Source organism: Lepus europaeus, chromosome 12 (assembly GCF_033115175.1).
Source record: "Lepus europaeus isolate LE1 chromosome 12, mLepTim1.pri, whole genome shotgun sequence".
NCBI lineage: Eukaryota > Metazoa > Chordata > Mammalia > Lagomorpha > Leporidae > Lepus > Lepus europaeus.
The window spans coordinates 6,282,832-6,309,908 of NC_084838.1; the positions used below are offsets into that span (position 1 = coordinate 6,282,832).

A 27,077-nucleotide genomic window follows, 5' to 3' on the forward strand; every position below is an offset into this window, starting at 1 on the left:
GCCCCTTTAGTCCTCAGCTCCCCGCCCCTCCGCCCCACTCTTACAAGAAAGCCCGAGGCTCCTTAGAGAACTCCCACAAGGAGACTCTGCAGGGGGCCGAGGTCCGCGGGGTCATTCCCCTGCACGGTGAACAGGGCAGGGGTCCTGCAGGCAGGGCAGAGGCCTGTGAGCTGGTGACTTCATTCATCCTTAGCATGCATTTTTTCAAAATGATTCTTTTTTTCAAAGAGTTAAGAGAGAAGAGACAGAGAGGTCTTCCATCCCCTGGTTCACTCCCCAAATGGCTGCAAGGGCCAGGGCTGGGCCAGACCGAAGCCAGGAGCTGGGAGCTTCTTCCACATGGGTGCAGGGGCCCAAGCACTTGGCCTATCTTTTGCTGCTCTCCCAGGCCCGTTAGCAGGGAGCTGGATCAGAAGTGGAGCAGCCGGGACTGGAACCAGGGCCCATATGGGATGCCGGCACTGTAGGCGGCAGCAGTGTGGGCCCCCGGCATGCAAGCTATTTGAGTTGGGAGCTGTGCTGGACCTCAGAGACTGAGCAGTGAGCAAAATGGACAAAGTGCTTACGTGTGGCCGGCAGGCTTTTTCTAGCGGAAAAAGAGGGGCGATGCCCAGACGAGCGAATAAAAATGCCCGGTCAGATGGCGATGGCGAGTGCGAAAGCTGTGCGGGGCGGGGAAGCTGTGTCCAGGGAGGCCCGAGGGCCCCCCGTAATATGGAAGTCACCGGGGAGGGAGTGACCCATGTGAACCATCCAGCCTGGCATTTCCAGGCAGCAGAGGGCAGTGGGTTACGAATCTGCCCTGGGCCGCAGACAAGCTGTGTAATCAGTAGGCCCCTCCCTGCGTCGGAGCCTCAGCTGTGTAATCCAGAGAATGGGGATCATGATGGATGGAGGGGCGTGGCCCGGGCCTGGTGGTCTAGAGCATCAGAGCTACCAGGCTCGTGCCCTGCTGTCACGCTCTGGGGGCCAGGCAGAGCCTGGGTGAGCGGCACCACTACTGGGGAGGGGTACGGTTCACACACGTCCGCCTGGAGGGGTGCCATCGAGGCCGGCCTTCTATTGGTTCCAATAATTTCCCCCCTAATTACCATAAGGAACCTCATTGTACAAATACGACTGTGCAAATAGCCGGAAGGTCCTTCTCCCACCTGGAGGTAACCACTATTTATAGAAATCAGGGTTTAGTCTCTGGCTTCTCCCCCAGATACATTTGTTCTGCTCCATTTTGGTTTTTTCCTAAAAAGGGATCATCCTAAAAATCCTTAGCTGCTGGGTCAGCGACGCCCGGCCAGCAGCCGGGGCCCCATGTGGAGCTGGACAGAGATACAGGATCTCAGGCCTCACCCCAGGACCGCTGGGCATCACATCCTGCCCTTAACAGGACCCAGGAACTCCACGATACTCCTGTGCCCATCAAACTCGGAAAAGCTCTGCTGTGTGAGCGTACCCCCCCCCCGGAAAGCTCTGGAGGGGGCGGGCACCGTGGCACGGCAGGTTGAGCTGCCACTGGGTCGCCGGCTTCCTGTAACAGAGCGCAGGTTTGAGTAAAGGCTCCTCCACTTCCAATCCAGCTCCTCGCTATGCGCTTGGAGGCAGCCGATGGTGATGGCCAAGGAGCTTGGGCCCCTGCCACCCATGAGGGAGACCGGGTGGAGTTCCTGGCTCCTGGTGTCAGCCTGGCCCAGCCCTGGCTGTTGCTGGCACTTGGGGAGCACTTGGGAACATTCTCTGTGCGTGCCCCCAGCCAGGTTGCCAGGGTTCACTTGCACCATCTCCCACAGCTCAGAAAGGATATGTCTTATCCATTCCCCTTGACAGATGAGGAAACTGAGGCCCAGGGGAGTTTAGGATGTGTCCCAGGTCACAAAGCCTAGTAGCGATGGAGCCATGATGTGGCTGGGGCCGGATGTCACTCGGAGCTCCCACACTTCTGCCCTAACTCTGCTGGCTCTGGGAAGCTGTGCAGATCCAGTGCACAGAAAACACCAGCTCTTTCTGACAGTGTTTCTGCTGTGCGTACAGCAGGTGCTCAATAAATGCCAGTTGCATGGACCAGTGGCCTTGTTCTAGAGCTCCTGGGCTGAGCCATTCTATCACTAAGTCTCCCGGGTCGTGGCCATTCGGGAAAGGTCCTTGCCTCATCTCAAGGAAGCCACGGGGCATGGAGAGGTTCCTAAGATGTAGGGCTTGTCCCGGTGGAACGCAGGGCTTGTCCCGGTGCCCTGGGAGGCTGCTTCAGTCTGGGAGGCAGCAGAGGGCGTGGCTGCACTTGGCAATGAGGGGGGGCTGAGACCCCCAAGGCAGTCCTGTCCAGCAGAGTGGCCCCTGAGTTTCCCGGGGACCCGCCCTGGGTCACCTGGAAGGAAGGGGCAGCAGCAAAGCTGTGCCCACCCTTTTGCGCCCCACTTCTGTCTTCCGTCTCCCTCACCCATTTATTTATAGGAGAAGGCACAGGTGGGCGACAGACACTGGCGAGGCCATGTGATAAACACAGTCTCAGATTTTTCTCTGCTTCTTTTCTGACTTGGAGTAGTCGCTGAGCCCAGCCTGTTGCCAGGGGTTCTGAGCTGGAGTGTCCCAGGGAGGGGGCCCACTTACCAGGGTGCTGTGTGGGTGAGGCTTGCTGTGCACAGAGGTCAAGGAGGCGAGAGCTGCTAGGATAAACACTAACTCAAAGACACAGGGAGGACACTGAATCCTGGAGTCGTCCACTCACTCCCTCAGTGGGCCTTCCATCCCCTCGTTCACTCCCCAAATGGCCGGAGCAGCCGGAGCTGGCCTGATCCAAAGCCAGGAGCCAGGAGCTTCTTCCAGGTCTCCCACGTGGGTTCAGGGGCTCAAGGACTTGGGCCATCCTCTACTGCTTTCCCAGGTGCACTAACAGAGAGCTGGACCAAGAAGTGGAGCAGCCGGGACTCGAGCCAGCGCTCATAGGAGATGCCGGCACTGCAGGCGGGGGCTTTACCTGCTACACCACAGTGCCGGTCCCCTCTACCTCATTCTTAAACTACAGACCTTGGGGCAAACATGCCGGCTGTTCTCTGACCTAAACATGGGCGGTCAGGCAGCACCAAGCAAGATCCTGATGGAATTTAGGGGTAGGGGAGGTCTAGCAAAAGCCTGTAATTTACCTGGAAAAACAAAAAACGTGATTGGAAATTGGCAAGAAAAAGATGAAAAAGAACAATAACCTCAGGCATCTGTGTCACCTGCTGCACAATGGCCAGCCCCAGGATCCGGGTCACGGTAAATGCATCTCAGAGCAGGGCCAAGAAAGAGGCTTCTAGGAGTTCGGACAGCTCAGACCTCCCTGGGCCTGTCTTCTCCTTCCGGGAAAGTCCGTGGGGACACTTGGCCTGCACGAGGCTGGTTAAAAGCAATTAGCCCCAGACGGCGTCCCGGGGTGCTGCCCTTCACTGCCCGGGCTGCCCCTGGGGAGGCGATGCAAGGTCACTCACAAGACAGCAAGCCACTCACGCTCTCGGGTGATAGAAAGAAACCCGCCGGCAAATTGAAGAGCAGGTGAGACCGCCCGCGAGGCCACTGCACGCGTGTATCTATTCTTTCCCAAACAGGCACCATAACGTGTGTGCAGTTCTGTGCCCAGCCGAGTTCACTCACCTCCTATTGTGAGTGCTTCCGTATCCTTTGAAAACATCATTTCTGATGGCTTCGTGCCACTCCTGAAGTTAATAATTGTCCAGACAACTATTAGAAATAATGCTTCTTCAGACAACCTAATGACTTTTTTTTTCTTTTAGATTTATTTATTTGAGAGACAGAGTTACAGACAGAGGGAGAGAAAGTTCTCCATCTACTGGCTCACCCCCCAAACAGACCCAATGGCCAGGGTTGGGCCAACCCGAAGCCAGGAGCCCCCCTCCCCAGGCCCCTGATATGAGTGCAGGGTGCCAGGCACCTGTGCCAAAGCCTTGCTGCCCTCACTGCCCCTGGCCACCAGCAGGGAGCTGGATTGGAAGAGCAGCCGATCCAAACTGGTGTCCACAAAGGATGCTAGCACTGCAGGCGGAGGCCCAGCCCACCAAGCCAGCCCCCTACTGCCTTTTTTTTTGACAGGCAGAGTGGACAGTAGAGGGAGACAGAGAGAAAGGTCTTCCTTTTTGCTGTTGGTTCACACTCCAATGGCCGCCACGGTAGGCGCGCGGCGGCTGGCGCACCGTGCTGATCCGATGGCAGGAGCCAGGTGCTTCTCCTGGTCTCCCATGGGGTGCAGGGCCCAAGAACTTGGGCCATCCTCCACTGCACTCCCTGGCCACAGCAGAGAGCTGGCCTGGAAGAGGGGCAACCGGGACAGGATCGGTGCCCTGACCGGGACTAGAACCTGGTGTGCCGGCGCCGCAAGGTGGAGGATTAGCCTACTGAGCCACGGCGCCGGCTTTTTTTTTTTTTTTTAACTTATTTATTTGAAAGGCAGAGTTAGAGAGGCAAAAGCAGAGAGAGAGAGAGAGAGAGAGAGAGAGAGAGAGGTCTTCCATCCGCTGGTTCGCTCCCCAAGTGGCCGCAATGGCTGCAGCTGGGCTGATCTGAAGCCAGGATCCAGGATCCTCCTCCTGGTCTCCCATGTGGGTGCAGGGGCCCAAATACTTGGGCCATCTTGCACTGCTTTCCCAGGCCACAGCAGAGAGCTGGATCAGAAGTGGAGCAGCCAGGACTCGAACCGACGCCCATATAGGATGCCGGCACTGCAGGCGACGGCTTCAGCCACTATACCACAGCGTCGGCCCCCGACTGGCTTTTAATAATCTCATTTCATCATTTTCTCAGGCTAGGTTCCTACAAGGGGGCTTCCGGGTCACAGGGCAGGACGTGTTCGGGTACCTTGGGAGAAATTTTGCACTCTTTCCCAGGGACGGGAGCCAGCCAGGAAGCTGGCGCTGGCTTCCCTAGCGTCACCAGCACCGCATTATTTTTAGTGTTTTCACTTTGGCAATTTACTGAGCTTGTTCTGTGCCAGGTGCCAGCGCCCAGCGTTACGTAATGAAATCCTCACTCCCCCTGGGAGGGGGCACCCACGTTACCGGCGGGGCGCAGGCTCGCGGGGGGCCAGGGTCGCCTAGCCAGAAGGCAGGGGGCCCGGATTCGACCCCAGGCGCGCTCAGCGGGCACCCCAGGGCCCTGGTGGGCAGCCTGGGCCATCTGGACGCATCCCCGCCTCGGGCCCGGCTCCCACCACAGCCGAGTTTTCTAATCCAGGGATTTAAAGCTCTCACCCCCTTCCCCGGAGCTCCCCAGCCCCGGGAGATACAGCCCAGGCCCAAAGCCCCCAGCCTCCAGGCCGCCTCCCCACCCGCGGGCGCGGACATCCCTGGGGTCCCGGGCGCCTTGCGCGCTCCCGCCGCTCGCGTCTCCGCTCTCGCCACGGCGGCCAGGCGGACCGGGGCACCCGAGCCGGCGCCAGGGCTGCGCTGGGCAGGCTCGCGGCTTTAGGGCAGCGCGCGTCACGTGACGGCGGGGACCGCTGCCGGACAGTCCCCGTGCAAGCGCACAGCCCGCCGCGGGTCTGCGCTCGAGCGCGCGTCCGCGCAGCGCCCGCCGCTGCTAACCCCGACTGCTGGGGGAACCTGCACCCCGCTTAGTGACCAAGAGCTGCCAGGGCGCCGGCTCCCGGGGGCAGGGCCGTTTGAATCACTGAACCCACCCCTCCCCGTACCCTCCCGAGCCAAATCAGATGAGAAAACGCACTTTCAAACGGAGCCCTGCACCCCGTTCCAGGGCAAATTCCTGCGCGAGGGTCTGGGTCCCCCCAATTTACGTCAAATGCGCAACCCCCTCCCGCCCCAGCCCCGTGCGGGCCTCCCCGCATGGAAGCCCCCCGCGATGACTCAGACCCTCCTGGGGACAGGGGGACCTTGGGCTCAGAGCCCCCGTTCGCGATGCAGAGGGTGCGGGGTGGAGGGTCTGCGCTGTCCCCCCCCCCATCCCGGGGCGGCCCCGGGGCGGGGTGACCGGGTGCTCGGCCCGCGGCTCCTCCAGCGCGGTCCGCGGCCCCGGGACCTCCCGGCCTCCAGAGGGCGCTGTCCCGGCCGGACGCCAAGGCCCGGCCGCGTCGCGGGAGCCCGGGCGCCTTCGAGTCCGAGCCTCCGGGCCCGCGCGCGGCCCGCCCTTCCCGTGGGGCGACACGGTCGCCGCGGGGTGCGGGGAGGCTGCGCGGCGTGGGCGCCGGAAGCCGCGCGGGGCGCCGAGGTGCGGGGGTCCGTGGCGGCGGGGGCGGGGCTGGGGGGGGGGCTTGGGTGGGAGCGGCGGCCTTCGCGGCCACGGGACTTGATGGGTGGGGTCGGCTGAGCCTGTGGAGGAAGGGGTTAGCGGAGGTGGGGGCGCGGGAGATGCGGTTGGGTGCAGGGACGCTGTCTTCCGGGGTCGGCGGAGGGAAGGTGGACGCCTGGGCGCGGGTGCTGCTGTTACTGACGCGCACGGGCCCGGGGAGGGGTGCTGGGGGTGGGGCGGTTGTTGGGGTGCGGAGGCGGCTCTGTTGGCAGGATTGGGGGGGGCGGCGGCCTGCCCCTGCTAGGACCGCAGGGGCGTGGTGTGGGTCTGGCACAGCCGGACACCCCTCCACCGCAGGCGTGCAGCCCAGGGCAGGGACGCTGGACCGCGCTGCGGGGGACCCCGGCCTTACTGCCCTCCCTCCACAGCCACCATGTTCACCCAGCAGCAGCAGCAGCTCCAGCAGCTCCAGCAGCAGCAGCAGTTGCTGCAAATCCAGCAGCTGCTCCAGCAGCCCCCCCCGCAGGCCCCCTTGCCCATGGCGGTCAGCCGGTGAGTCCCGTCCTTGGTGGGGGGACGGACAGCTCCAGCCCACCATGTCTGAGCCCCCATCCCAGCCCTTTCTCCCAAGGGCGTCTCTGTGTGGGTCCCCGAGCTCAGCACCCTCAAGGGTGGGGAGGGGCTTCAGGAAAGGGTCTGCCTTTCCCAGTAACCCTGTCCCCTCCCGCCGCGCAGGGGGCTCCCCCAGCAGCAGACACAGCAGCAGCTTCTGAGCCTCCAGGGCACCAGCTCTGCCTCCGTCCTCAACGGGCCGATGCTACAGAGAGCTTTGCTGCTGCAGCAGCTGCAAGGTACGGCCCTGGAAGCCCCCTGGCCACCCACTGTGAGCCCGGCCCCAGCAGCCCCCTGGCCACCCACTGTGAGCCCACGAGGGAGCCAGTGTGCGCTGTAGCATGCTAGGCCTTGCACAGGTAGAGGTCCCCAAGCTGCTCCGCGGAGTGCAAGGCACCCTTGGCTGGCGCTGGGCTGGCTCCTTGGGAGCACTCACACATGTTCAGATTCGATGTCCTTTGACAGAAGGGAGGTCCCTGGCACCGGGTCCCACGGCACCGCCTGGCTCTCTGGATGCCGTGCATCGAGGCTGTGACCCTGCCTCGGTTTCCCTATGTGGAGAACAGTCAGTTCTTCCTTCCAAGATGCTGCCCCCGACTCCGATAACCCTAAAGGGAGATACTCCCAGAATCCCATGTTACTAAGGCCCCGGGAGGGATGGGAGGCCCAGGGTCAGGATGGGTGGTCCCCGCTCTTCAGCCCTGCCAGGTCACGTGGTGGGGACAGTCCTGGTCCCGGGCTTCCAGACGACAGGTGCACGGATGGAGAGAGAGTGGCAGTATGTAGTATAGACGTGTGTTTTCCTCTTTTGCATTCCCTTCGTAAAAGTCACACCCTTCAAAGTGAAAAAAATATTTTAGCAAAGAGGACAGGAAAACCCGAAGTGTCACCTGGAGACGCACTCGCCGGCTGGAGAAAGCCCGCGGCCACTGTTTTTATACGGGAGGTTTCCTCCCCGGCTTTCCCAGGACGGCTCGGGGAGTGGTACGTGGAGGCTGTACCCAGCTTCCCTCTCACAGAATAGAGTGGCATGGCCTCTTCCCAGGCGACTCCAGAGTCCGTGCCAAGGTTGTGTGTGTGTTTTTGAAAGGATTTATCCCTGCAATCTTGTTGCCTTTTTAAAAAAAAAAAATTTTCATTTATTGAGAGGTAGACTTACAGACAGAGGGAGGGAGATACATAGAGAGAGGTCTTCCATGCACTGGTTTATTCCCCAAATGGCCATAATGGCTGGAGCTGGGCCAATCAGGAACCAGGAGCTTCTTCTGGGTCTCCCATGTGGGTGCAGGGGCCCAGGGACTTGGCCGTCTTCCGCTGCTTTCCCAGGCACATTGGCAGGGAGCTGAATTGGAAGTGGAGCAGCCAGGACTCGAACCGGCGCCCGTAGGGGATGCTGGCACTGCATAAGGCAGTGGCTTAGCCCACTGCCCCGCAAAGCAGCCCTGAGGTTTTTAGTTTTTAGTGTTTTCTCTTCACCGTTTACCGGGAGGGCTATGAATTTACCTGCCTAAGCCTTCTCAGCTGTTTTTTCCTCCCTTCCTTTTTTTTCCTCGCTGATTTAAATGACATTGAATGACTGATGTTTCTTAGAAGCAGTAGAATGACGGCGTCGGGGTGGGGGGTGGATGTTTGATGACTCCTGATACATGTTGCCAAATTGCTTTCCTAAAGGACTGGACCAGTTTGCAATGCCACCAGCCACGTATGACAGTGCCTGTCTCACCATGCCCACGGCAACACTGGGTATTATACGCTTTTTAACAAATCTATAAATGTGTCTCGATGCGTAACTTACTGGGTTTGTTGGCAAAGAGTCCCCGTAGCTGCTGTTAGAATTTCCATCCTTGGAGCGCTAGTGCCATTGAACATTTTCTTTGTTAAGCATTTGTATTTCCGTTTGTGACTTGTCCATGTCCTTTGTCCGTTTTTTTTTTTTTTTTTTTTTTTTTTTAGAGCATTTTAGGGGCTTGGTGGCCCTCTCAGCACAAACACGTGCGCCTGTTTAAGTTCACGAGAACTGAACCCTCACTGTGTAGCGGGCACATCTGCACCTCTCACTGAACCCTCGTACAGTAGCACGAGCCCCACTTCAGATGGGGCGCTGTGCAGTCCGGGTCTGAACACAGCTGTCCCGAGCCTCAGCGGGGCCAGAGAGCCAACTGCTCTTCATGCTGCAAACACTTCTGGAGCTCCAGGCCTCCCCCGGGGCACGGGGCTCAGTCAGATGCGGTTGTAGCAGGAAGAAGGCAAGGAAGTTAGGCGGCCAGCCCTGAGGACGAGGAGGCTGAGGCCTGCGGGACGGAGGAGGGGTCTGCTCAGGCCCCTTGGAAGGGAGGCAGCTAAAGGGAAGTGTGAAAGATGGCGGGGAGCTAGCAAGGCAGAGTGGCCCCGGCAGCGGGAGCAGCGTGTGCAAAGGCCCAGGGGCAGGATGTCTGAGGGATTGCACAGGGACCTGTTCCGGGGTGGAGGGGGCTGCGTGTGGGAGAGTGGCAGTTCAGTGGGATGGGGGCTTGGGGCAGGGCAGGGCCTGGCACCGTACGGCTCCAGACTAGGAAGTGGGCCACGGGCAGGAAGTGATTTTAGAAAGATGCCTGGGCCGTCCCGTGTGAAGGCCGTGACCAAAACTCGGGCGAGGGGTGACGTGGCTTTGGGAGTTAGTAGGATCCTTATAGAGGGAGCAATCGGGGAGACCCCGAGATCTGACTGGGGCACTAGATGGCGCTGTCCCCCACAGAGACCCCACCCCCAAGCTGCTCCTCCACTTTGTGTCTCCGTTTTGTTGGGGTTGGGCTGGGTGACCGCTGTGAGGATGGAAAGTCTCAGCCCAGTGCCTGGCTCACCGCGGGCCCGTGAGGAGGGGCGGCTGGTGGGCTGGGGCGTGTCTTCCTACCCGAGCTGCATCATGGCGAGGGGGCTAGAGGGGGGTGGGATACTCCAGCCGCTGACCTGGGGCCAAGGGGCCCTTAGACCTCCATCTCCAGTGCCCCGGGTGGGACTGAGCCTTGGGCTCTCCTCTGGTCCCTCGGGCCGCCCTGGGGTGGGAAAGGTCCCCTTGGGAGTTATCTGTGCTGTGCCCGTGGCGCCCTGGGGCCCTGCCGCTGCCTCGCGCCTGTGCCCCGGCCTGGGCGTGACCCCGTCCTGCCCGCTCCTTGCCCACAGGGAACCTGCGTGGGTACAGCCTGGCGGCCCCGAGCCTCTCACCCCCACAGCTGACCACCCCGAACCTGCAGCAGTTCTTCCCCCAGGCCACGCGCCAGTCCCTGCTGGGCCCCCCTCCCGTTGGACTCCCCATGAACCCCCCGCAGCTCGGCCTCTCAGGGCGGACCCCCCAGAAGCAGGCCCGGACCCCCACCTGCACCACCCCTAGTCGCAAGGTGAGTGGCGACAGGGCCAGAGGGTACGGGGGCGTGGGCGGGGCACACGGCCTCCTCGGGCCTCAGCCTCGCCTGTGAATCGGGGGCGTGATGGGCTTCCTGGGCGTCTGCGGGACCCCGCCCGAGTACCAGCAGTACTGTTACTTAGTTAACGTTTCTCCGTAAGCCAGCACTGTCCAGGGGAGACAGAGAACGTGAGCCAAATACGTCATTTACAATCTCTGGAGAGTCCCCTTACACACACAGAGAGGAACAGGTGAATCGATGTTACCAACGCAGGGGTCCCTAGAGGGTGTCACGTCAACCTGCAGTCCATTCAGAACATGGACGAGGGTTGGTTTTTTAAAAAAAATTATTTATTTCTTTGAAAGAGTGACAGAGGGAGAGGCAGGGGGTGATCTTCCATCCACTGGTTCACTCCCCAAATGGCCACAACGGCCTAGGCTGGGCCAGGCGGAAGGCGGGAGCCAGGAGCTCCATCCGCGTCTCCCTCTGGGGTGGCAGGAGCCCAGGCACCCGGGCCTTCGTCTGCTTCGAGTCAGGTGCGTTAGCAGGGAGCCGGATCGGAAGCGGAGCAGCCGGGGCTACTCGTATGGGCCGCCAGCATCTCGAGTGGCCGCCTAACCTGTTGCGCCGCACGCCGGCCCCTGAGTGAGGTGTTTTACGTCCACTTTGGATGAACCCAGTGTGTTTTCCCCCGAACGCCTCCTCTCGGACGCCCCGGTGTGGCGAGCTGACTGCCAGTCCCCATTTGGCTCCAGTCTCTGGGCTCAGCGGCAGGTGGGCCGGCTGCCCGGCTGCCCGGGACTGACAGTAGGCAGGCACCTGCAGGGCCTCCGTGGTGCAGAGGACCATCTGGCCTGACCCTCCGGAGGCCTGGGGTGCGGAGGGGTGTGGGTGAGACGTGAGTCCAAATAATGCCCCAGCCAACTAATGCTGGCCGGAAGATGCCACAGGAAGGCAGCCGAAGGCCCTCTGGGGACCTAGCTAGACCCGGAGGCTTGCACCCGGGCTGGGGTCAGGAGGACTTCCTGCACAATGTGGCCTTGAAGCTGCGGGTGAAGGCCTGGGGCAGGAGGAGACCAGAGGCCGGTGTGGGTGCCCAGAGGGCCAGGGGCTAGCGGAGACACAGGAGGCTGGAGGGGCCGGGTTGTGTGGGGCAGGGGGTGGCAGGTGGGGAGGGTGGCTCCAGGCTTGGGGGAGGGGCATTCGGGTGAAGCCTGAAAGACAGAGACCCTAGCAGCCCTGCGTTTTACAAGGGTCCCCCCGGCTGCTCCATGGGGAGGGGGGGGCTGTGGAAGGCAGCACCACAGGCCTGTGGCCCCCATCCTGGGTTATTTAACAGGCAGCCTGGTGGGACCCCAAGACCCAGTTCCTAGGGTATTTAAGATCGTCTGCGCGGCAGCCCCGGGGCCAGCCTCCATCCCCTGGGGGACGGCCATGTCCGGCAAGGGGGCCCTGCTGGGGTGGGCGGCAGATGGTAAACATGGTTTCTGAAAGGAAGCAGGATTCCTCTTCCCAGACGGTGCCGGGGGAAGACAGGCCAGACCCCCCAGAGGGGTCTGAGGAAGCTGCAGCGCCCCCAGAGGACGTGCCTGAAGGTGAGGGGGAGGGGCAGGGGTTGGGGTAGGCGGGTGAAGGTTCAGCAGGTGGCTTGGGCAGACGTGGGAGGCGGGGATCCCTGCAGGGGGCTGAGCCCAGTTCCACCTCGTGGGGCTCCTCCCTGCTCCACCTGCCATCTGTGTGCCCACTTCTGCCTCCATTTCAGACCAAGATTCGGCCCCCTGCCCAGACGCCGTCTCCAGGGAGAAGCACACGCTGCCGCCTGAGCCTGAGCCCGAGCCCGAGCCTTGTGAGCTGTCGGAGCCCCCGGCCAAGAGGTCAAAGAGGTAACTGATGCTGCAGACCCGCCTGGAGCCCCCACGCCCGGGGCCGGCCTCCCGCAAAGGCCGGGGCGGGGTGGACCCTCCGTGGGGCAGTGGGAGGGCCTTGGCCCCTGGCTTGGAGGAAGCAAACTTACTTCTGCCCCGTTCACTAGAGCGGCTCCCAGCCAGACTGGGTCTTCCTTTGGACTGAGCCACCCCGAGTCGGGCTGGGGGTGCAGAGGTGCGTTTGGGACCTCAGAGGGTAGGCAGTTTGCAGTGCTAATTGATTCCAGGTTAGCAAGTTGTGGGAGGTGGGAACGGTGCTCCCCAACTTAGGTAGGTGAAACCAAGGCCCAGAAAGCCAGAGTTAAACCAATTCCCCGGCTTACGAGCGGCAGCACTGGGATTGGAGACTGGGTCGTGGCCTTTCTTGAGAGCCCCTGGGATCTTGATTTTTCTCTCTTCCCAGCTCCTCCGAGGAGCCCGCAGAGCCAGGGCCCACGGGACAACTCAAGGTGAAGGTCCAGCCCCAGGCCCGGATGACAGCACCAAAGCAGACACAGACGCCGGAGCTACTGCCCGAGCCAGTGGAAGCCCGGGTGCTGCCCCGATTCCAGCCACGGGTTCTGCAGGTCCAGGCCCAGGTGCAGCCGCAGACTCAGCCACGGATGCCACCAGCGGACCCCCGGGTGCAGCCAAAGCTGCAGAAGCAGGCACAAACACAGACCTCCCCAGAGCACTTGGTGCCGCGGCAGGAGCAGGTGCAGCCCGGGCGGCTGCAGGAGGCAGAGCCCCAGAAGCAGGTGCAGCCGCCAACACGCCCACTGCCCCCCAGGCAGATGGAGCCGCAGCTGCTGAAGCAGGCCCAGACGCAGACGTATCCACAGGTACTCCCCCAAGCACAGCCAAGGCTCCAGCCGCAGGAGCAGCCGCAGGAGCAGTTGCCAGAGCGGACCCAGCCACACGTGTCGCGGCCAGCAGCAGAGCAGGCACCGGTTCCGGTTCATGCCACAGCGCCGGAGACGCCGTCTGATACGGGAGAAGCTGCGGGAGGTGAGCGGTGCTCCCAGGCAGTCTGGAGCTGGGGCGGTCGCCGGGACCCTCGGTTCCTCCCCTGGCGCTGTCTGGCCCTGATTGGCTGCTGCCTGGGACCGAGGGCTGCGTCTGAAACCCAGGTCTGGTGCTGTGTGCACCAGGGGCTTCAGGGTCCGATTGCAAGCCGGAAAGCAGCTCTTGGGCCGGGATCCCTCTGGGCCCCGGGTGGGCGATGGGCTCTGGGAGATGGAGCACATCTGTCCTGCAGGCGTGGGGGAGCTCTTGCCAGAGCCAGCGGGCGCCCAGGACGAAGGGGAAGAGAGTGGGGAGGAGCCGGCCCGTGGCCTGGACGTGGGAGAATGTGAACGAAGAGCGAGAGAGATGCTAGGGGTGAGTCGCTGTGTGGATGTCATTGTGCGAGGGCGTGGGGTGGCCTCTCCTTGCCCTAGGCCCCTGCAGGGTCCCTGCACGTGGCCCCACCTGTGACACGGACGGCAGCCCTCTAGTGGGAACATGCGACAGGCCAGCGTGGGTTTGACGGGTTCTTCTGCACGGGCTCGGGCTGCTGTGTCGCCCTGCTACCTTTGCTCAGCAGGCCCAGAGGGAATTTGGGGGACCAGAGTCCACCCCTGCCTGCCCATCCCTGAACTGGAGCAGAGTGGGCGTCCCAGATGTGCCTGGTGCCGGAACAGGGCCAGCCCGGGCGCTTTTTGGTCAGCTTTCCAGTCTGCTGTGGGAAGCCTGGGGGAGGTTGGATTTCAGAGCCAGCCCTGTGTCTGAATGTAGCGTCGCACCCTGGGCGGCCCCCGCACAGCCCAGTCTCCATGTCCCATCTGTCGAGACGCTTGGCTGAGCCGGTACTCGCGGATGCTGGGCGCTGCGGCTGGTCGCCTGGGCAGCCACGTGATGGGTGCTCCTGCTTCCTGTGCAGACGTGGGGCGCGGGGGGCTCCCTGAAGGTCACCATCCTGCAGAGCAGTGACAGCCGGGCCTTCAGCACTGTGCCCCTCCCACCCGGCCCGCGTCCTAGCGGCGATGCCTCCCGCGCACCCGCGGCCGCCAGCCCACCCTCTAAGCCGGGCCTCCAGTTCTTCTGCTACATCTGCAAAGCCAGCTGCAGCAGCCAGCAGGTACCGTGAGCCCAGGCCGGGGGGGCGGGGGTGGGGGCGGGGGCCGGCTTGGGATCTGCCCCCCACGGCTGCCTCAGTGGCCACCCTGGGCCTAGATGGCACCCCACCGGCCAGGAAGGCAGGTCCTCCCGATTCACGTCAGGCCCACCTGGGACCGTGGGCCCTGGGAGGCGAATTCTGCCCTCTGCCTCAGCTTCCTCTGAGCCCCCCACAGCAGCTAGAACCCACCTCGCTGGGTGGTCCCGGGGACTCGGTAATCACCACGGAAGGCCCGGGCATGGTGGAGTGAGTGTAGTCAGCACCACCAGGGGTACGCTCGTGTCATTGCTGCTCCCGCTGCCTGTGTTAGGTCTGTTCCCTGAGCCTCGCCCGAGCAGGGCCCTGGAGGCCTGGAAGTCCCCCACGGCTCCTGGTCTCTGAGACACCCACAGAGGCTGGCTGGTGTGCCCTGGCGCCGTGCCTCGTTCCCCTCCCTGCTGTGCCCACACGGGGCTGTGTGAGAAGCGGCCTCCCGGCGGTGGGAGCAGCTGCACGCCTCCTCCCACTGCCGGGCTCACACCGTGCGCCTGTGCCTGGCTCCCCTCACGCAGGAGTTCCAGGACCACATGCTGGGGGCTCAGCACCAGCAGCGGCTCGTGGAGATCCAGCACATGAGCCAAGCCTGCCTCCTGTCCCTGCTGCCTGTGCCCCGGGACGTCCTGGAGAGAGAGGAGTGAGTCAGGGCGGGGGGAGGGGGGGAGGGCTGTGCTGGGGGCGGGCAGTCTCCGGCCAGACCCTGAATCTGCCCTCTGCAAGGCGCGCCTCTTCACTCGGGCCGCTGTGACGGGGGCCTCAGTTTCCCCATCTGCACAAGGGCCCGGCGACGTGCAGTGCAGGAATTCAGGCAGGAACAGGGCGGCCCAGCTGTACGAGGGAGGGGGCTGTGGCACTGAGCCCTCCTCCCCAGCCCCCAGTGGTGGGGACCAGAGCACCCAGGGCTCGAGATGAGAGCCACCCTACATCGGCCCTTCGATTTATTTATCCTTTTTAAAGGTTTATTTGAAATGTAGAGTGACAGAGATGGATCTTCCATCCACTGGTTCACTCCCCAGATGGCCACAGTGGCCAAGGCGGGGCCAGGCCAAAGCCAGGAGCCTGGAACTCCATCCAGGTCTCCCCGATGGGTGGCAGGGGCCCAAGCACTTGGGCCATCTTCTGCTGCCTTCTCGTGCAGTCGCCGGGAGCTGGATGGGAAGTGGAGCAGCCGGGACTCAAACTGGTGCCCTTCTTGTTGTCATGGGGGCTTCACTCAGAAGCCCCGCCTCACCCCGCCCCGCCCTGGAGCTCCCAGGATCCTGTGGGCGGTCACAGGTCTGTAGGGGTGGGGAGGCTCGGGGGGCACAGCCCTGTCTGACGGCGACAGCTGGCTCAGCCCCAGGTCTCCTGCTTTTTCGGCACAGTCCAGAAACCTGGCTCCAGAGCAGACCTTGGTTGTAAAGTGTTAGCAGCTGCTTCTGAACGGAAGCAAAGCAGAACCCCCGGAGGCCGAGTGGCACCTCCCTGGGGGCTGGCGTTGTCAGAGGTCACAGCTGGAAGCTCCCAGAGTGGGGCTGGCTGGCCTCGGCTGGCATGCCTCCTGTGACGGGGAGCTCTCCCCCTGCAGGACACGCCCCTGTCTCCGTGAGCAGCTGGTACTTAGGTAAACAGTCGTAAGCATGGGAGAAAGCCGACTGGTGCTCTTTGCAGTTAAGGGAGCAATGAAAAGACCTCCCTGGGGCCGACGGCGCAGCTCAATAGGCTAATCCTCTGCCTGCGGTGCTGGCACACCGGGTTCTAGTCCCGGTCGGGGCGCCAGATCCTGTCCCGGTTGCCCCTCTTCCAGGCCAGCTCTCTGCTGTGGCCCGGGAGTGCAGTGGAGGATGGCCCAAGTGCTTGGGCCCTGCACCCGCATGGGAGACCAGGAGAAGCACCTGGCTCCTGGCTTCGGATCAGTGCCGTGCGCCGGCTGCGGCGGCCATTAGAGGGTGAACCAACGGCAAAGGAAGACCTTTCTCTCTGTCTCTCTCTCTCACTGTCCACTCTGCCTGTCAAAAAAAAAGACCTCCCTGGAAGTGGTCTGACATATCCCCAGCATAGGCTTGGTTGACTCAGCCGAGGCCTGTCCGCTTGGAATAACACAGTGCAGTGCCGGCGTGAGCCGCGCCCGGTGCAGAGGGCCCCCTGAGACCCACCTGCCCCAGCCATTGCCGGACACCATGGGCGGGACCAGCCAGGCCCAGGGGGCTCCAGGGTCCGGTTCTGGCGTCCTGGAGCCCACAGCCCAGCAGAGGCAGAGGAGGGGTCTGGTCCCCCCAGCCGCTGTGTGAAGTGCCACGGGAGTGGGGGGCCTTTGTAGTCCCCAAAGTGGGTCTGGCTTCCTGGGACCAGGACAGGTTCAGGAATGGGGGAGGGGCACGAAAGGCTTGGAGAGGGAGAGACAGCGTTTCAACTGACGGGCAGGTCAGCTCTCACGGCCGAGTAGCCTCAGCCGCGTCCCCCCACCAGCGGCCCCATGGCCACGCCACTGGCAGGCAGAAGCACCCGTCCGTGCCCAGCATAGCACAGCGTCCACAGCAGTGTCACATGACCCTGCGGCCCCCACGCTGCTCGTTAGTTCCTGTAGAGCAGAGAGGAGCAGTGGTTCTGACTTGTGCAACCCCAGGGGACACACTGTGGCGAGGCCGCCCGCGGTCCCAGCCCCCTGGCGCCTGCGGCAGAAAGATAGCGTCCAGGAAGTGCTGGGTGAGCCCGCTGTGGCCCTGTGACCGCCAGGCGGAGGGCCGGTGCTGCTCACGGGGCTCCCCATGGAAGATGAGGGGAGGCCCCCACAGACGGACCCCAGGCTGAAGCCAGCACCCCACTGCTGCCTCTTGGAGCCCGCACAGCGGGGCCCCGAGACCACTGAGACCCCACCTGGCTCGGCCATCTGGGCGGCCTCCGGCGTGCCCTGCACAGGCCTGGACCTGTTCGGCGGCCAGGTCTCCCTAACTCGCTTTCCTCATTTAGGACGCTGTTGGACTCAAAGGACTAAAACGCACACAGAGGAAGAGCACTGTGGGCGCTGGCGGGGGGCTGGGCTGCTGCCCGGACGCTGCATTCCTGTCGGAGAGCCTGGGTTTGCGTCCCGGTTCCACTTCCGATCCAGCTGCCTGCTCGTGGGCACCCTGGGAGGCAGCAGGTGGCTCAAGGACTCAGGGCCCTGCCACCCTCAGGGGAGACCTGGACGGAGCTCCTGGCTCTTGGCTTCAGCCCAGCCCAGCCTGGCTGTTGCAGGCACTTAGGGAGGGTCCCAGCAGGCGGGAGATCTGTTTCTGCTTCTCAAATAAAGAAAAAAAAAATTGTATAGATAGATAGATAGATTTCAATCCAAGCTCTACCAAAGCACCTATTGAACAGGACCCCACAGGAATGCTGCCGGTGGTGCCGGCTCAGGCCAGTCCTGTTTGCAGCACTACCGAGACGGAGTGAGGACCGAGGGTCTCAGCCCCGACGCCGGGGACGCCCTGTGGCCGACCTGCTGTTCTTTCTTTCCTGACTAAAAGAACTCGTATTCTATCAGATTTTGAAATACGGGGCCAGCGCTGTGGCGTAGCGGGCTAAGCCACCACCTGTGGTGCTGCCATCCCATATGGGTGCCAGTTTGAGTCCCGGCTGCTCCACTTCCAATCCAGCTCCCTGCTAATGGCCTAGGAAAGCAGCAGAGGACGTCCCGAGTGCTTGGGCCCCTGCACCCACGTGGGAGACCCAGAGGAAGCTCCTGGCTCCTGGCTTCGGCCTGGCCCAGTCTCGGCCATTGTGGCCATTTGGGGAGTGAACCAGTCAATGGGAGCACACACACTGTCTCTCTCTTTCTCTCTCTCTCTCTCTAACTCTGCCTTTCAAGAAAATAAACAAATAAAAAGGAAGGAAAAGGAAAGGAATGAAAATGTATAAGAACGCAGAGATACATAGGCAAGGAAAAGCCGCCCCCGCCCCCGCTGGCCGGAGAACAGCGTCGACAGCGTGCCCCCCCGCCCCATCCCTGCGGCGCTCACAGTCCCTACAGAAATAAAAGCCACGGTCACGGCCGATGTTGGCAACGCTGCAGCGTCGGCACAGGGTCCCTACCGGGGTCCGTCCACGGACGCCAGGGGGTCTGTGCGCCCCGCGAAGTGTACGTCAAATTGGACATGTGCGTATTTTCTAGGAAGTCCTTACTCTCATGGATTCAGAACACACCCTTGTATAATTTTGGTTTTTTTTTTTCCCAAGATTGATTTATTTTTTAAAGAGTTACAGAGAGAGGGAGAGACAGAGATCTCTCAACCCTGCAGCAGCCAGGGCTGGACCAGATAGGAGCCAGGAGCTCCATCCGGGTCTCCCATGCGGGTGCAGGGGCCCAAGCACTTGGGCCATCTCCCACTGCTCTCCCAGGCCATTAGCAGGGATCTAACGCCATGACACGGGCCCTTGTGTTTTTGGGTTTTTTAGCAAGCTGCCCCCACGGAGGACACGCTCTGGCCTGCGATAATGGCCAAGGCTTCGTCTTGATAGTCACGGGTTTTTCATTTTCCTTGGAAGTTTGGTTTGGAAGCTGTGCAGTCGGAGGCATTGGTTTTGCCTGGCCTTGTTCTGTACAGAGAGATCTTTCCACCCCAGGATTATATAGGGTCCCCCCCCCCCCCGCCCCAAGCATGTGGCTCGGACGGTGACATGCATCTCCACGAGTCCAGCTAGAATTTGTTTTGCAGGTAGGAGGTGGGAGCAAAAGGCTTTTCTTCCCGGAGCGGCTGGCAGACGGCCCTGATGCCCCCTGTGCCGCTCAGAGGCTGAGCCCTTACCCGAGCCGGGCTTCCGTTCTCCCCCGCAGTCTTCACGCCACAGCTTTGGTCTTGGTGCTGCCGCCTGGCATCCCGCGGGCGTCTCACTCCCACCCCTACCCCAGAGCGCCCGTGGGTGTCCTCGCTCGCGTTCATCAGATGACCCTCAGGTCCACTGTTAGGGCTGCCGAAAAGACGCGGTTGGGGTGGCGGTGAGACGCCTGACGCTTCTGGAGCGAGCTCCACAGCCGCTCCGCGTCACCTTGCCCTCGTCTCGTCCTCTCTCAGGGAGCCTCCGCCCCGGCGCTGGTGCAACACCTGCCAGGTCTACTACGTGGGGGACCTGATCCAGCACCGCAGGACACAGGACCACAAGGTAGGGGCCGCGGGGAGGAGGCCCAGGTCGACGGGGAGAAGTCGGCGTCAACCTGTCTGTGTGACGTCTCACTGTGGCCTCTGGGTGGACCAGTCACGTCTCTTTAGGCTCCAGGGCGTCCAGCTGCCCGCTGGGTGCTCATGGGGGGTCCTGTGGGCTGCTGCCCCTCCTCCTGTCCTCTGTGCCCCGTCTCCGCTGCCATCTGCACCCCGTCCTGGGGCCACACAGGGAAGGGACGAGCTGTGTCTTTGCGTTTTGGTGCAGGGCTGCAGCACTGCCCAACTTCTGTTTTTGGTTTCTTTTTTTTTTTTTTTTTGTATTTGAAAGAGTTACAGAGAAAGGTAGAGACAGAGAGAGGGGTCCTCCACCTGCTGGTTCACTCCCCAAATGGTCACAATGGCTGGAGCTGAGCCAATCAGGAGCCAGGAGCCCAGGCACATTAGCAGGGAGCTGGATGGGAAGTGGAGCAGCCGGGACGCAAACCGGCGCCCATGAGGGATGCCGACACTGCAGGCCAGGGCTTTAACCTGCTGTGCCACAGCGCCGGCCCCAGACTGCTTCTTACACGAGCTGGGTGTGCAGAGGGAGGCGAGCTCCAACTGGGCTCTGCTTGGCTCCACCTTCCCGCCCACACGGCCTGCCCTCCCTCCCCAGATCGCCAAGCAGTCCCTGCGCCCCTTCTGCACGGCTTGTAGCCGCTACTTCAGGACCCCCCGCAAGTTTGTGGAGCACGTCAAGTCCCAGGGGCACAAGGACAAGGCCAAGGAGGTAACCCCTGCACCCTCAGAGGACATGGGTCCAGAGAGGTACAGAGCCCTGGCCAAGGCCACACAGCACGCTGGGCATGAGCGCAGCCTGCTCTCAGCAGGTCTGGAGGGATGGGACTCTGGCACGTGGGGGGCAGTGCACTGAGCTCCTGGCTCCCTCCCCTGGGCAGCTGAAGATGCTGGAGAAGGAGGTGGCTGGCCAGGACGAGGACCACTTCATCACAGTGGACGCCGTGGGCTGCTTTGAGGGGGACGAGGAGGAGGAGGACGACGAGGACGACGACGAAGAAGAGATCGAGGTCGAGGAGGAATTCTGCAAGCAGGTGCTTGGCGGAGAGGGCGTGGGAGGCTGGCTGGAGGCTGGCTGGAGGCTGGCCAGGCAGCCGGCAGGGACCCTGCCCCGCCTCCCAGGCACGCGCGCCTGCCAGCACACCCTATCCCGTGGGCTCTGTTACACGTGACCACGTAAACGTGCGTCACGATGACCGTCCCGCGGCAGGTGACGCGCAGAGCCTGGGAGCTGGCTGACCTCTGACCCACGTGAGGGAGAGGGCATCCTGGGGAGGGGACGGGATCACTAAGGCACAGAGATGTCAGGACAAGGGGACGGGGATGGTGACGGCTGCGGCAGCCGGCACTTGGGAGCACTCCCTGTCTGTGAGCCACCAGGTACCAGGCACTGTCCTAACAGTCTCCCCGGCGAGAGTGTGAACTCTGGCTTGGGCCCACCAGCTCCCCCCAAAAGCTATCTGGGCAAGAGGGCCGCCACCCCGGGCCTGTCCCCGCTCCTGCAGAGTGGGTGTAAGCCGTAGCAGGTGCGAGGACTCGGCACACACGATGTGCCGGGCACACTCGGCACGGGCTCCGGCCCAGCCAGGAACAGTAGGGCTTTCCAGAGGAGGGCGCTGTTGGGGCAGAGCCCAGAAAGTTCCATGGGCGAGGGCCTTCTGGGAGGCAGGACCAGCATGAGTACCTGCTCAGGGAAGGCCACCAGCCTTCTGGAGGTCACGGGGGTGGTGGGTCCTGGGGCGCGGGTGGGCTCCAGGGCCGTGACCCGAGTCTGCAGATCCAGGACCCCCACTGGCACATTTCCAGGTGAGATCCAGAGACATCTCCATAGAGGAGTGGAAGGGCTCAGAGACCTACAACCCCAACACGGCCTACGGTAAGACCCCAGCCCTGAGCCCACCCGCTCAGCTGCAGCCCTCCGCCCAGCCTCCACGCGTTCCCCCAGGTGGCCCTGTCCTCTTGTCATCGGCTCGCACCCAGAGCAGGGGGACGGTCCAGCGGGGCTCCCGAGCGGGTGGGCGGCCTGGCCGGGACGAGGGCGGCGTGTGCAGACCCTGCCGTCCCACAGGCGTGGACTTCCTGGTGCCCGTGATGGGCTACGTGTGCCGCATCTGCCGCAAGTTCTACCACAGCAACTCGGGGGTGCAGCTCTCCCACTGCAAGTCCCTGGCCCACTTCGAGAACCTGCAGGTGAGCCGGACCTCCTGCCCGCCCCGTGCTCTGGACCGCTGGCTGCCTCCCCCAGGCACACAGGCCGGGCTCTATCCCTTACTCGGGGCATGCAGAGGGTCAGGCTGGTAACTCCTGAGCCCTGGCCCAGAGAGGCTGAGAGCATCGCACAGGGTCACACAGCACATCCCTACTGTCCGAGTCGTGGCTCAGGAGGAGGAAGCTGCTGGCCAGGGGCACCAGTGGTTTGGCCCTCACCTGTACCTTCTGTGTCCAGTGGTTTGGCCCTCACCTGTACCTTCTGTGTCCAGAAATACAAGGCGGCCAAGAACCCCAGCCCCACTAGCCGGCCCGTGAGCCGCCGGTGCGCGATCAACGCTCGCAACGCCTTGACTGCTCTGTTCACCACTGGCGGCCGCTCACCCATCCAGCCCAGCACACAGGACACAGCCAAGTCCGCCAGCAAGGTGACAGCTCAGCTCCCCAAACCCCCCCCTCGGCGCTCCACCCGCCTCAAATCTTGATAGAGGGCGCGCCCCGTGCCCAGGGGGCCAGGTGGGCTAAGGCTTTCTGGGCTCTGCAGACTGACGTGGTTGGTGTCCTTACTTGACATCCAATAAAGAAGGTAGTTTGGCTATACGGTCCCCACCAATGCTTCTGTCTGGGGTGCCCCAGCAGTGGCCAGCCTCTCTGGCCCCAGTGTGGTGGAGAACCAGGAGGCAGGAACCAGGGACTCTCTCAGCCTCAGTTTCCCTCTTAATAATGGGTCAGGCCAGGAGGCACCGTCAAGGAAGGTCCTATTTAGTCTTCATAACGACCCCAGGAGACGGGTCTTGTTATCCCCAGGTGACAGGTCAAGACACAGGCCCGGCAGCGTCAGGTGACCTGCCGAGGGTCACACAGCCACCAAGTGGCTGGGATCCGGCCTGGGCTGGGGTGCGGACCCCCCCACGCCAGCCTCTTCCCAGCTGCCCCCACAGGACTGAAGTGCAGGGGCCTCTGGTTCTGAGTCCTCGGTTCCCGGTGGGGCCACCGTGCGATGCGTCTCCAGGGAGTGGGGCCTGCCTCGCTGGGCTCTCTGGTTCTGCTGTTTCTTACGTTAAACCACCCTAGGAACCGCTGGCCGGTCAGGGGGAGCAAGCCCAAGGTGGGAGGGCAGTGCTGAGGCTGCCGCCGTGTAGAGAGGCCGAGGGGGTCACACAGGGTCACACAGGGTCACCCAGCATGTCTGGGAAGCAGCTGCGGGCCAGGGATGCCCCAGGTAGGGAGGAGACCCCACCTCACTGACAGCCAAGAACCCAGCCCCCTCCTTGCCAGTGAGCCGCCACCCTTGTCCCCGCTGGAGGCCCCTGGGGTCCTCACCCAGGACACAGAGGAGAGCAGCACAGTGGAGTCGGAGACCCTTTTAATGTGGACACTCAGGGCCCGGACAGGCAGGGAGGTGGGTGGTGGCAGGCCCCACCTGGCCCCAGGAGGGCATGCCGGGCAGTGGAGGGAGGCCCAGGTAGGCAGACTCACCAGGGGGCCCGAAGGCCAGCCCTTGACAGGGTGTCTGAGGCAGGTGATGGGTGCCCAGGCCAGAGCCGGGCCAGGGCCTAGGGGCTGGCCTCCCCTGGCGCCTCCCCGAGCCGCTGCTGGAACTCCAGGCGCACCTGCCGGTTGGACTCGAGCAGCTCGCGCAGCCGGGCGTGCAGGCGGTCGTTCTTCTCCTCCAGGTGGTCCAGCACGGAGTCAATCTGGTCCAGCATGGCGTTGATGGCAGCGTATTCTGGGGGGGGGGGGGGGGGGACGCGGAAGGGCCCTGTGTCTCGAGACGGCCCCTCCTCCGTCCCGAGCCTCAGTGTCCCCAGCCAGGTGGTGGGGTCGGGGCGGTCAGAGGGCAGGCTGCCGAGGCAGCCCTGCAGGTGCCAGTCCCCTCTGCACTTCCCCAGCAGCTGCTCGGAGGCCAGAGCCCACACTGAGCCCCACAGCCGGGGCCTCCCCAGGCAGGTCCCGTCCTCCAGCCCCTCGGGACAGCACGCCCAGGACCCTCCCGGGCTCTGCCCCCCACGCCTTTCCCCTTCTCTCACCCCTGCCCTCGGAACAGGGCACTGGCTCCTCCTGGGGGTGTCTCTCCCGCGCCCCCGGCCCACCAGGCCCCTGTGCTGATCCCCTGGCCCCCTTCACCCGGGCCTGACTGCTGTCGCTGTGTGCACGCTGGTCTGTGCCCCCACTGGACTATAAAGCTCAGATGGCTCGTGCTCCTGGTGCCCTCACTCTCAGCCGCCTCTGGCGTCCCCCCTGCCCCACCTCCACCTCCGCCGTCCCTGACTGGAACCCGCCCCTCCCTCCACCACGGCCACCCGTGACCTGCCTCTCCCAGCAACACCACGTCCCTCAGGACGCAAGGTCTGGGCCTGTGCCCACTGCGGGACCCAGCTCTGAGCCAGCCCGTGACTCAGAGACACCCGCTGCCAGCTCGGGACCAAAGGGAAGTGGCTGGCATGGCAGGGAGTCTGGGCTCTGGGGGCGGATGTGCTGTGTCTGGGGAGCCGGCCCCCTGCCCGAGGGAAGCCCAACGCCCTGCAAATACGGGGAGGGAAACCGAGGCAGAGAACGGCGCCAGCCCAGGTCCTCTGGCTGCTTGGAGATAGAGCCAGAACTCAGACTGGGGCGTCAGGGCTGTGGGTTTGAGTCCAGCTCTGCTCCAGGCCAGCAAGGTACCCCACTGGGGAAGAGGGGGTGCTGTGGGGACCCGAGTCTGAAGACTTCCAAGTACCCATGAGGTGGCCATTTCGATGGATACGTCCCACTCTGTCCCGGGCACCAGCCGGGCGGAGGGGAGGAGGCGGCGGGCTCTGCCTGCCACTCAGGGTCAGGCTTTGGCCGTGCCAAGCCTCTGTACCCGCCCGGGACACCTCCTCCCCGCCGGCCTATGAATGCCAGTATCTGGGAGGAGCCCCCAGACGCCAGCAGTGACCACGCATCGGGCCACCGATGCAAAGCCGGCCGCAGACCCCGAGTGGGGAAAATGTCTCCGACTGCTGGGGTGGATGCCCACGTCTGTGGCTATACCCAACAAACGGGCCGCGACACGGGCAAGCAGCCCCAGGGCGGCCTGCCACGCCCTGGCCTCCGACCTGCATCACCCAGGGACCACCTGGCACACCCCGCCTCCGGCTCTTCTCGCTCAGCCCTGACAGCTGCACGCAGCAGACGTCAGTCAAGATTCCGGTTCTACCCACGGGGAGACTGAGGCTGTCTCCGCGCCCCGGCCCCCGGCCCCCGGCCCCCGGCCCCGCCGTGCTGAGCGGGCAACAGGCAAGGCCAGGCGCTGGGAGCTGACTCAGCGCGGCGGGGCGCGCCCCCCGCCCGCCCCGCCCCTCGCCGGGGTCTCGGGCTCCCCACGGGCTGAAGGATGTGACCGAGGCAAGTCCTAAACGGGCGAACGCCCCAGAGCTGCCTCGGTTTCCCCCACCCTGAAACGGGGCTGGCTCCCCACGGTTCACGGGTGCCGCGGCGCCCGGGGCCCCGCATCCCCGCGCCCAGCCAAGCCCCCGCCCCGGCTGCGATGTCCCCTCCCGGGAAGGCGCCCCGGAAAAGCAAAGGTCGCTGCAGCAGCCTCCCCCCCCCCAAGTCACCTGCTTCCCCGAAGCCGTCGTCCTCGCCTTCCGCACCCGCCTCCACCGGCACGCCCAGGTCCCCGTTGGGGCCCGACATCGCGGGCTCGGGCGCCACAAGGGCCACGGGAGGATGGAACGCCGCGACCGTAGAGCCCAAAGCCGGCGCGGGGCGGAAGGCGGAAGCGGTGGATGGAAGCCTGGGCCGGAAGCGCGGAACGCAGCGGCGGCGGGCGGGGTCCCGCCCCTGAGGCCGGAGCTCCGCCTTCGCCCCGCCCCGCAGCCTGCACGGAGCCCGCCCCTACCGGAGCCCCGCCCCTGAGGCCGGAGCTCCGCCTTCGCCCCGCCCCCTGCCGGAGCCCCGCCCACGACTTTGCCTCACAGTAGCCGCGCCCCTCCCCAGGCCTCTGGGCGGGGCCGTCCGGAGCTGCCCGCCCAGCAGCGGGAACCGGCAGGGAGCTGGCCCGACGGAGTCGCAGCAGCCTGGGAACCTCGCTCTGCGGGTCCTGTGGGCGAAAGCAGGCCCGCAGCTTCCAACGCCTCCTGTGGCTGCGGCAAATTCTTGTTGTCAGGTCACCCGGGTCTGTTTCGGCCCCAGCGGAGAAGACCCACCGCCCCTCGCGCTACGCTGGTCCTGGGCCTCCCTGGTCTTGTGCGCGCCCCTCAGGGCGCTCAGCGAGTGCGGTCAGGTCACTCCAGTAGGGTCAGCCCTTTTGGGGGGGTGGGGGAGTGAGGGGTGAGGCTCCTCCTAGCCCCGCCTCTCCGGCAAGGAGTGCAAGTCTAAAGCAAAGTTGGCGGCTTTAGCACCCTCTGGGTGCTGTGTGGCAGGGGGCTGCTGGGGCAGTCCATCAGGGAAAGCCTCAGGTAAGGGGGTCCAGCGGCCAGCACCCCCAGGTATGGGTCTGGGGAAGGAAGGTCTAGCCGGGCTCCCGGCCAGCAAGTGTCCCTCCTGCCTTGGGCCCGAGCGAACGTGGCGTGCGTGGAGCTGGCACTTTGCCATCGTTTGTTCTAGTGGCTGTAGGAAGCTCACACCTCCGGTGACCTGGCAAGGAGGCACAAAGCCTCGTTTGTGCCCCTAAGAGTTTGATCCTGAAGGGCCCCGTCGTCCCAGGGGGCCATGGGAAGCTGCCTTGCTTGGGCCAAGGTAAGAGACGGCATCTACCACCCAAAGTGCAGCCCAAGGGCCTGGCGCGCCGGGTGCAGCTTCCACCCGTGGCCCAGTGAGTGGGGCTCTGGCAGTGGCCCTGGCTGCCCGTCTGTGGCCACTCGGCACAGGAGCGTGGCCTCATCTCCTGCTCCGATCTCAGGCTGCACCGAACTCGTCTCTTCCTGGAGTCTGACCCAGGCTTGTGAGCTTGGGCAGCCTCTGGTGGGCGCGCCCTCCCCTAGCTGAGGGTCAGTGGGGTCCTGTGTGAGTCTGGGGGGACCCCCACCCACTCTGGCCTCTGACCTTGCAGGAGGGAAAGGGGTTCTAGCTCACGATGCCACATCCCATCAGGAGACAAGGTGCACCCCCCCACCACCATGGTCTGGGTAGGAGGGATGAGGGGCGGCGTCTGAATGTCCATCCGTGGGGAAGGGACAGCAGGCACTGGGCCAAAGGGGCTGGCAGAGGGACAGGGCCCCCCTGCTCGCGCTCTCTGCCTGGAGTGGCCTCGGTCTGGGGACATTGCCGCCTCCTCCGGCCCTGGCTGTGTTTCCCCCACATCCACAGGGCTCCCGATAAGGTGGAGGTGGCTGCAACTTCTACCCGCTCTCGGCTCCGGCCGTGCCCCTGCTGTGGGACATGTTGCCAGCAGCCCCATCGGGGCCACCAG

The 27,077-nt window shown here is 63.7% G+C and overlaps 2 protein-coding genes across 5 annotated transcripts; one reads left to right on the forward strand and one right to left on the reverse strand.

Moving 5' to 3' along the window:
* Positions 1-6,112: 6,112 nt before the first annotated feature.
* On the forward strand, positions 6,113-22,296 carry CIZ1 (CDKN1A interacting zinc finger protein 1). 4 transcript variants are annotated; one of them, XM_062207472.1, is made up of 18 exons: positions 6,116-6,207; positions 6,657-6,780; positions 6,964-7,079; positions 8,512-8,583; positions 10,000-10,214; positions 11,722-11,815; positions 11,983-12,103; positions 12,549-12,882; positions 12,967-13,132; positions 13,383-13,504; positions 14,046-14,243; positions 14,834-14,955; positions 19,349-19,436; positions 20,091-20,204; positions 20,374-20,526; positions 21,299-21,368; positions 21,561-21,682; positions 21,973-22,296. In XM_062207472.1, exons 2-18 carry the CDS (start codon positions 6,662-6,664, stop codon positions 22,183-22,185), a joined length of 2,439 nt encoding a protein of 812 aa, XP_062063456.1. In that variant the 5' UTR covers positions 6,116-6,207; positions 6,657-6,661; the 3' UTR covers positions 22,186-22,296. The 4 variants fall into 4 exon arrangements, with proteins under 4 accessions (XP_062063457.1, XP_062063455.1, XP_062063456.1 ...); XM_062207471.1 differs by having other exon boundaries at positions 6,115-6,207; positions 12,552-13,132; XM_062207470.1 differs by having other exon boundaries at positions 12,549-13,132.
* Positions 22,297-23,049: 753 nt separating this feature from the next.
* On the reverse strand, positions 23,050-25,460 carry BBLN (bublin coiled coil protein). Its single transcript, XM_062207474.1, has 2 exons — positions 25,282-25,460; positions 23,050-23,429 (listed from the first exon to the last, which is right to left on the reverse strand). The coding sequence occupies exons 1-2, from the start codon at positions 25,358-25,360 to the stop codon at positions 23,257-23,259; spliced, it is 252 nt and encodes an 83-aa protein (XP_062063458.1). The 5' UTR covers positions 25,361-25,460; the 3' UTR covers positions 23,050-23,256.
* Positions 25,461-27,077: the final 1,617 nt, after the last annotated feature.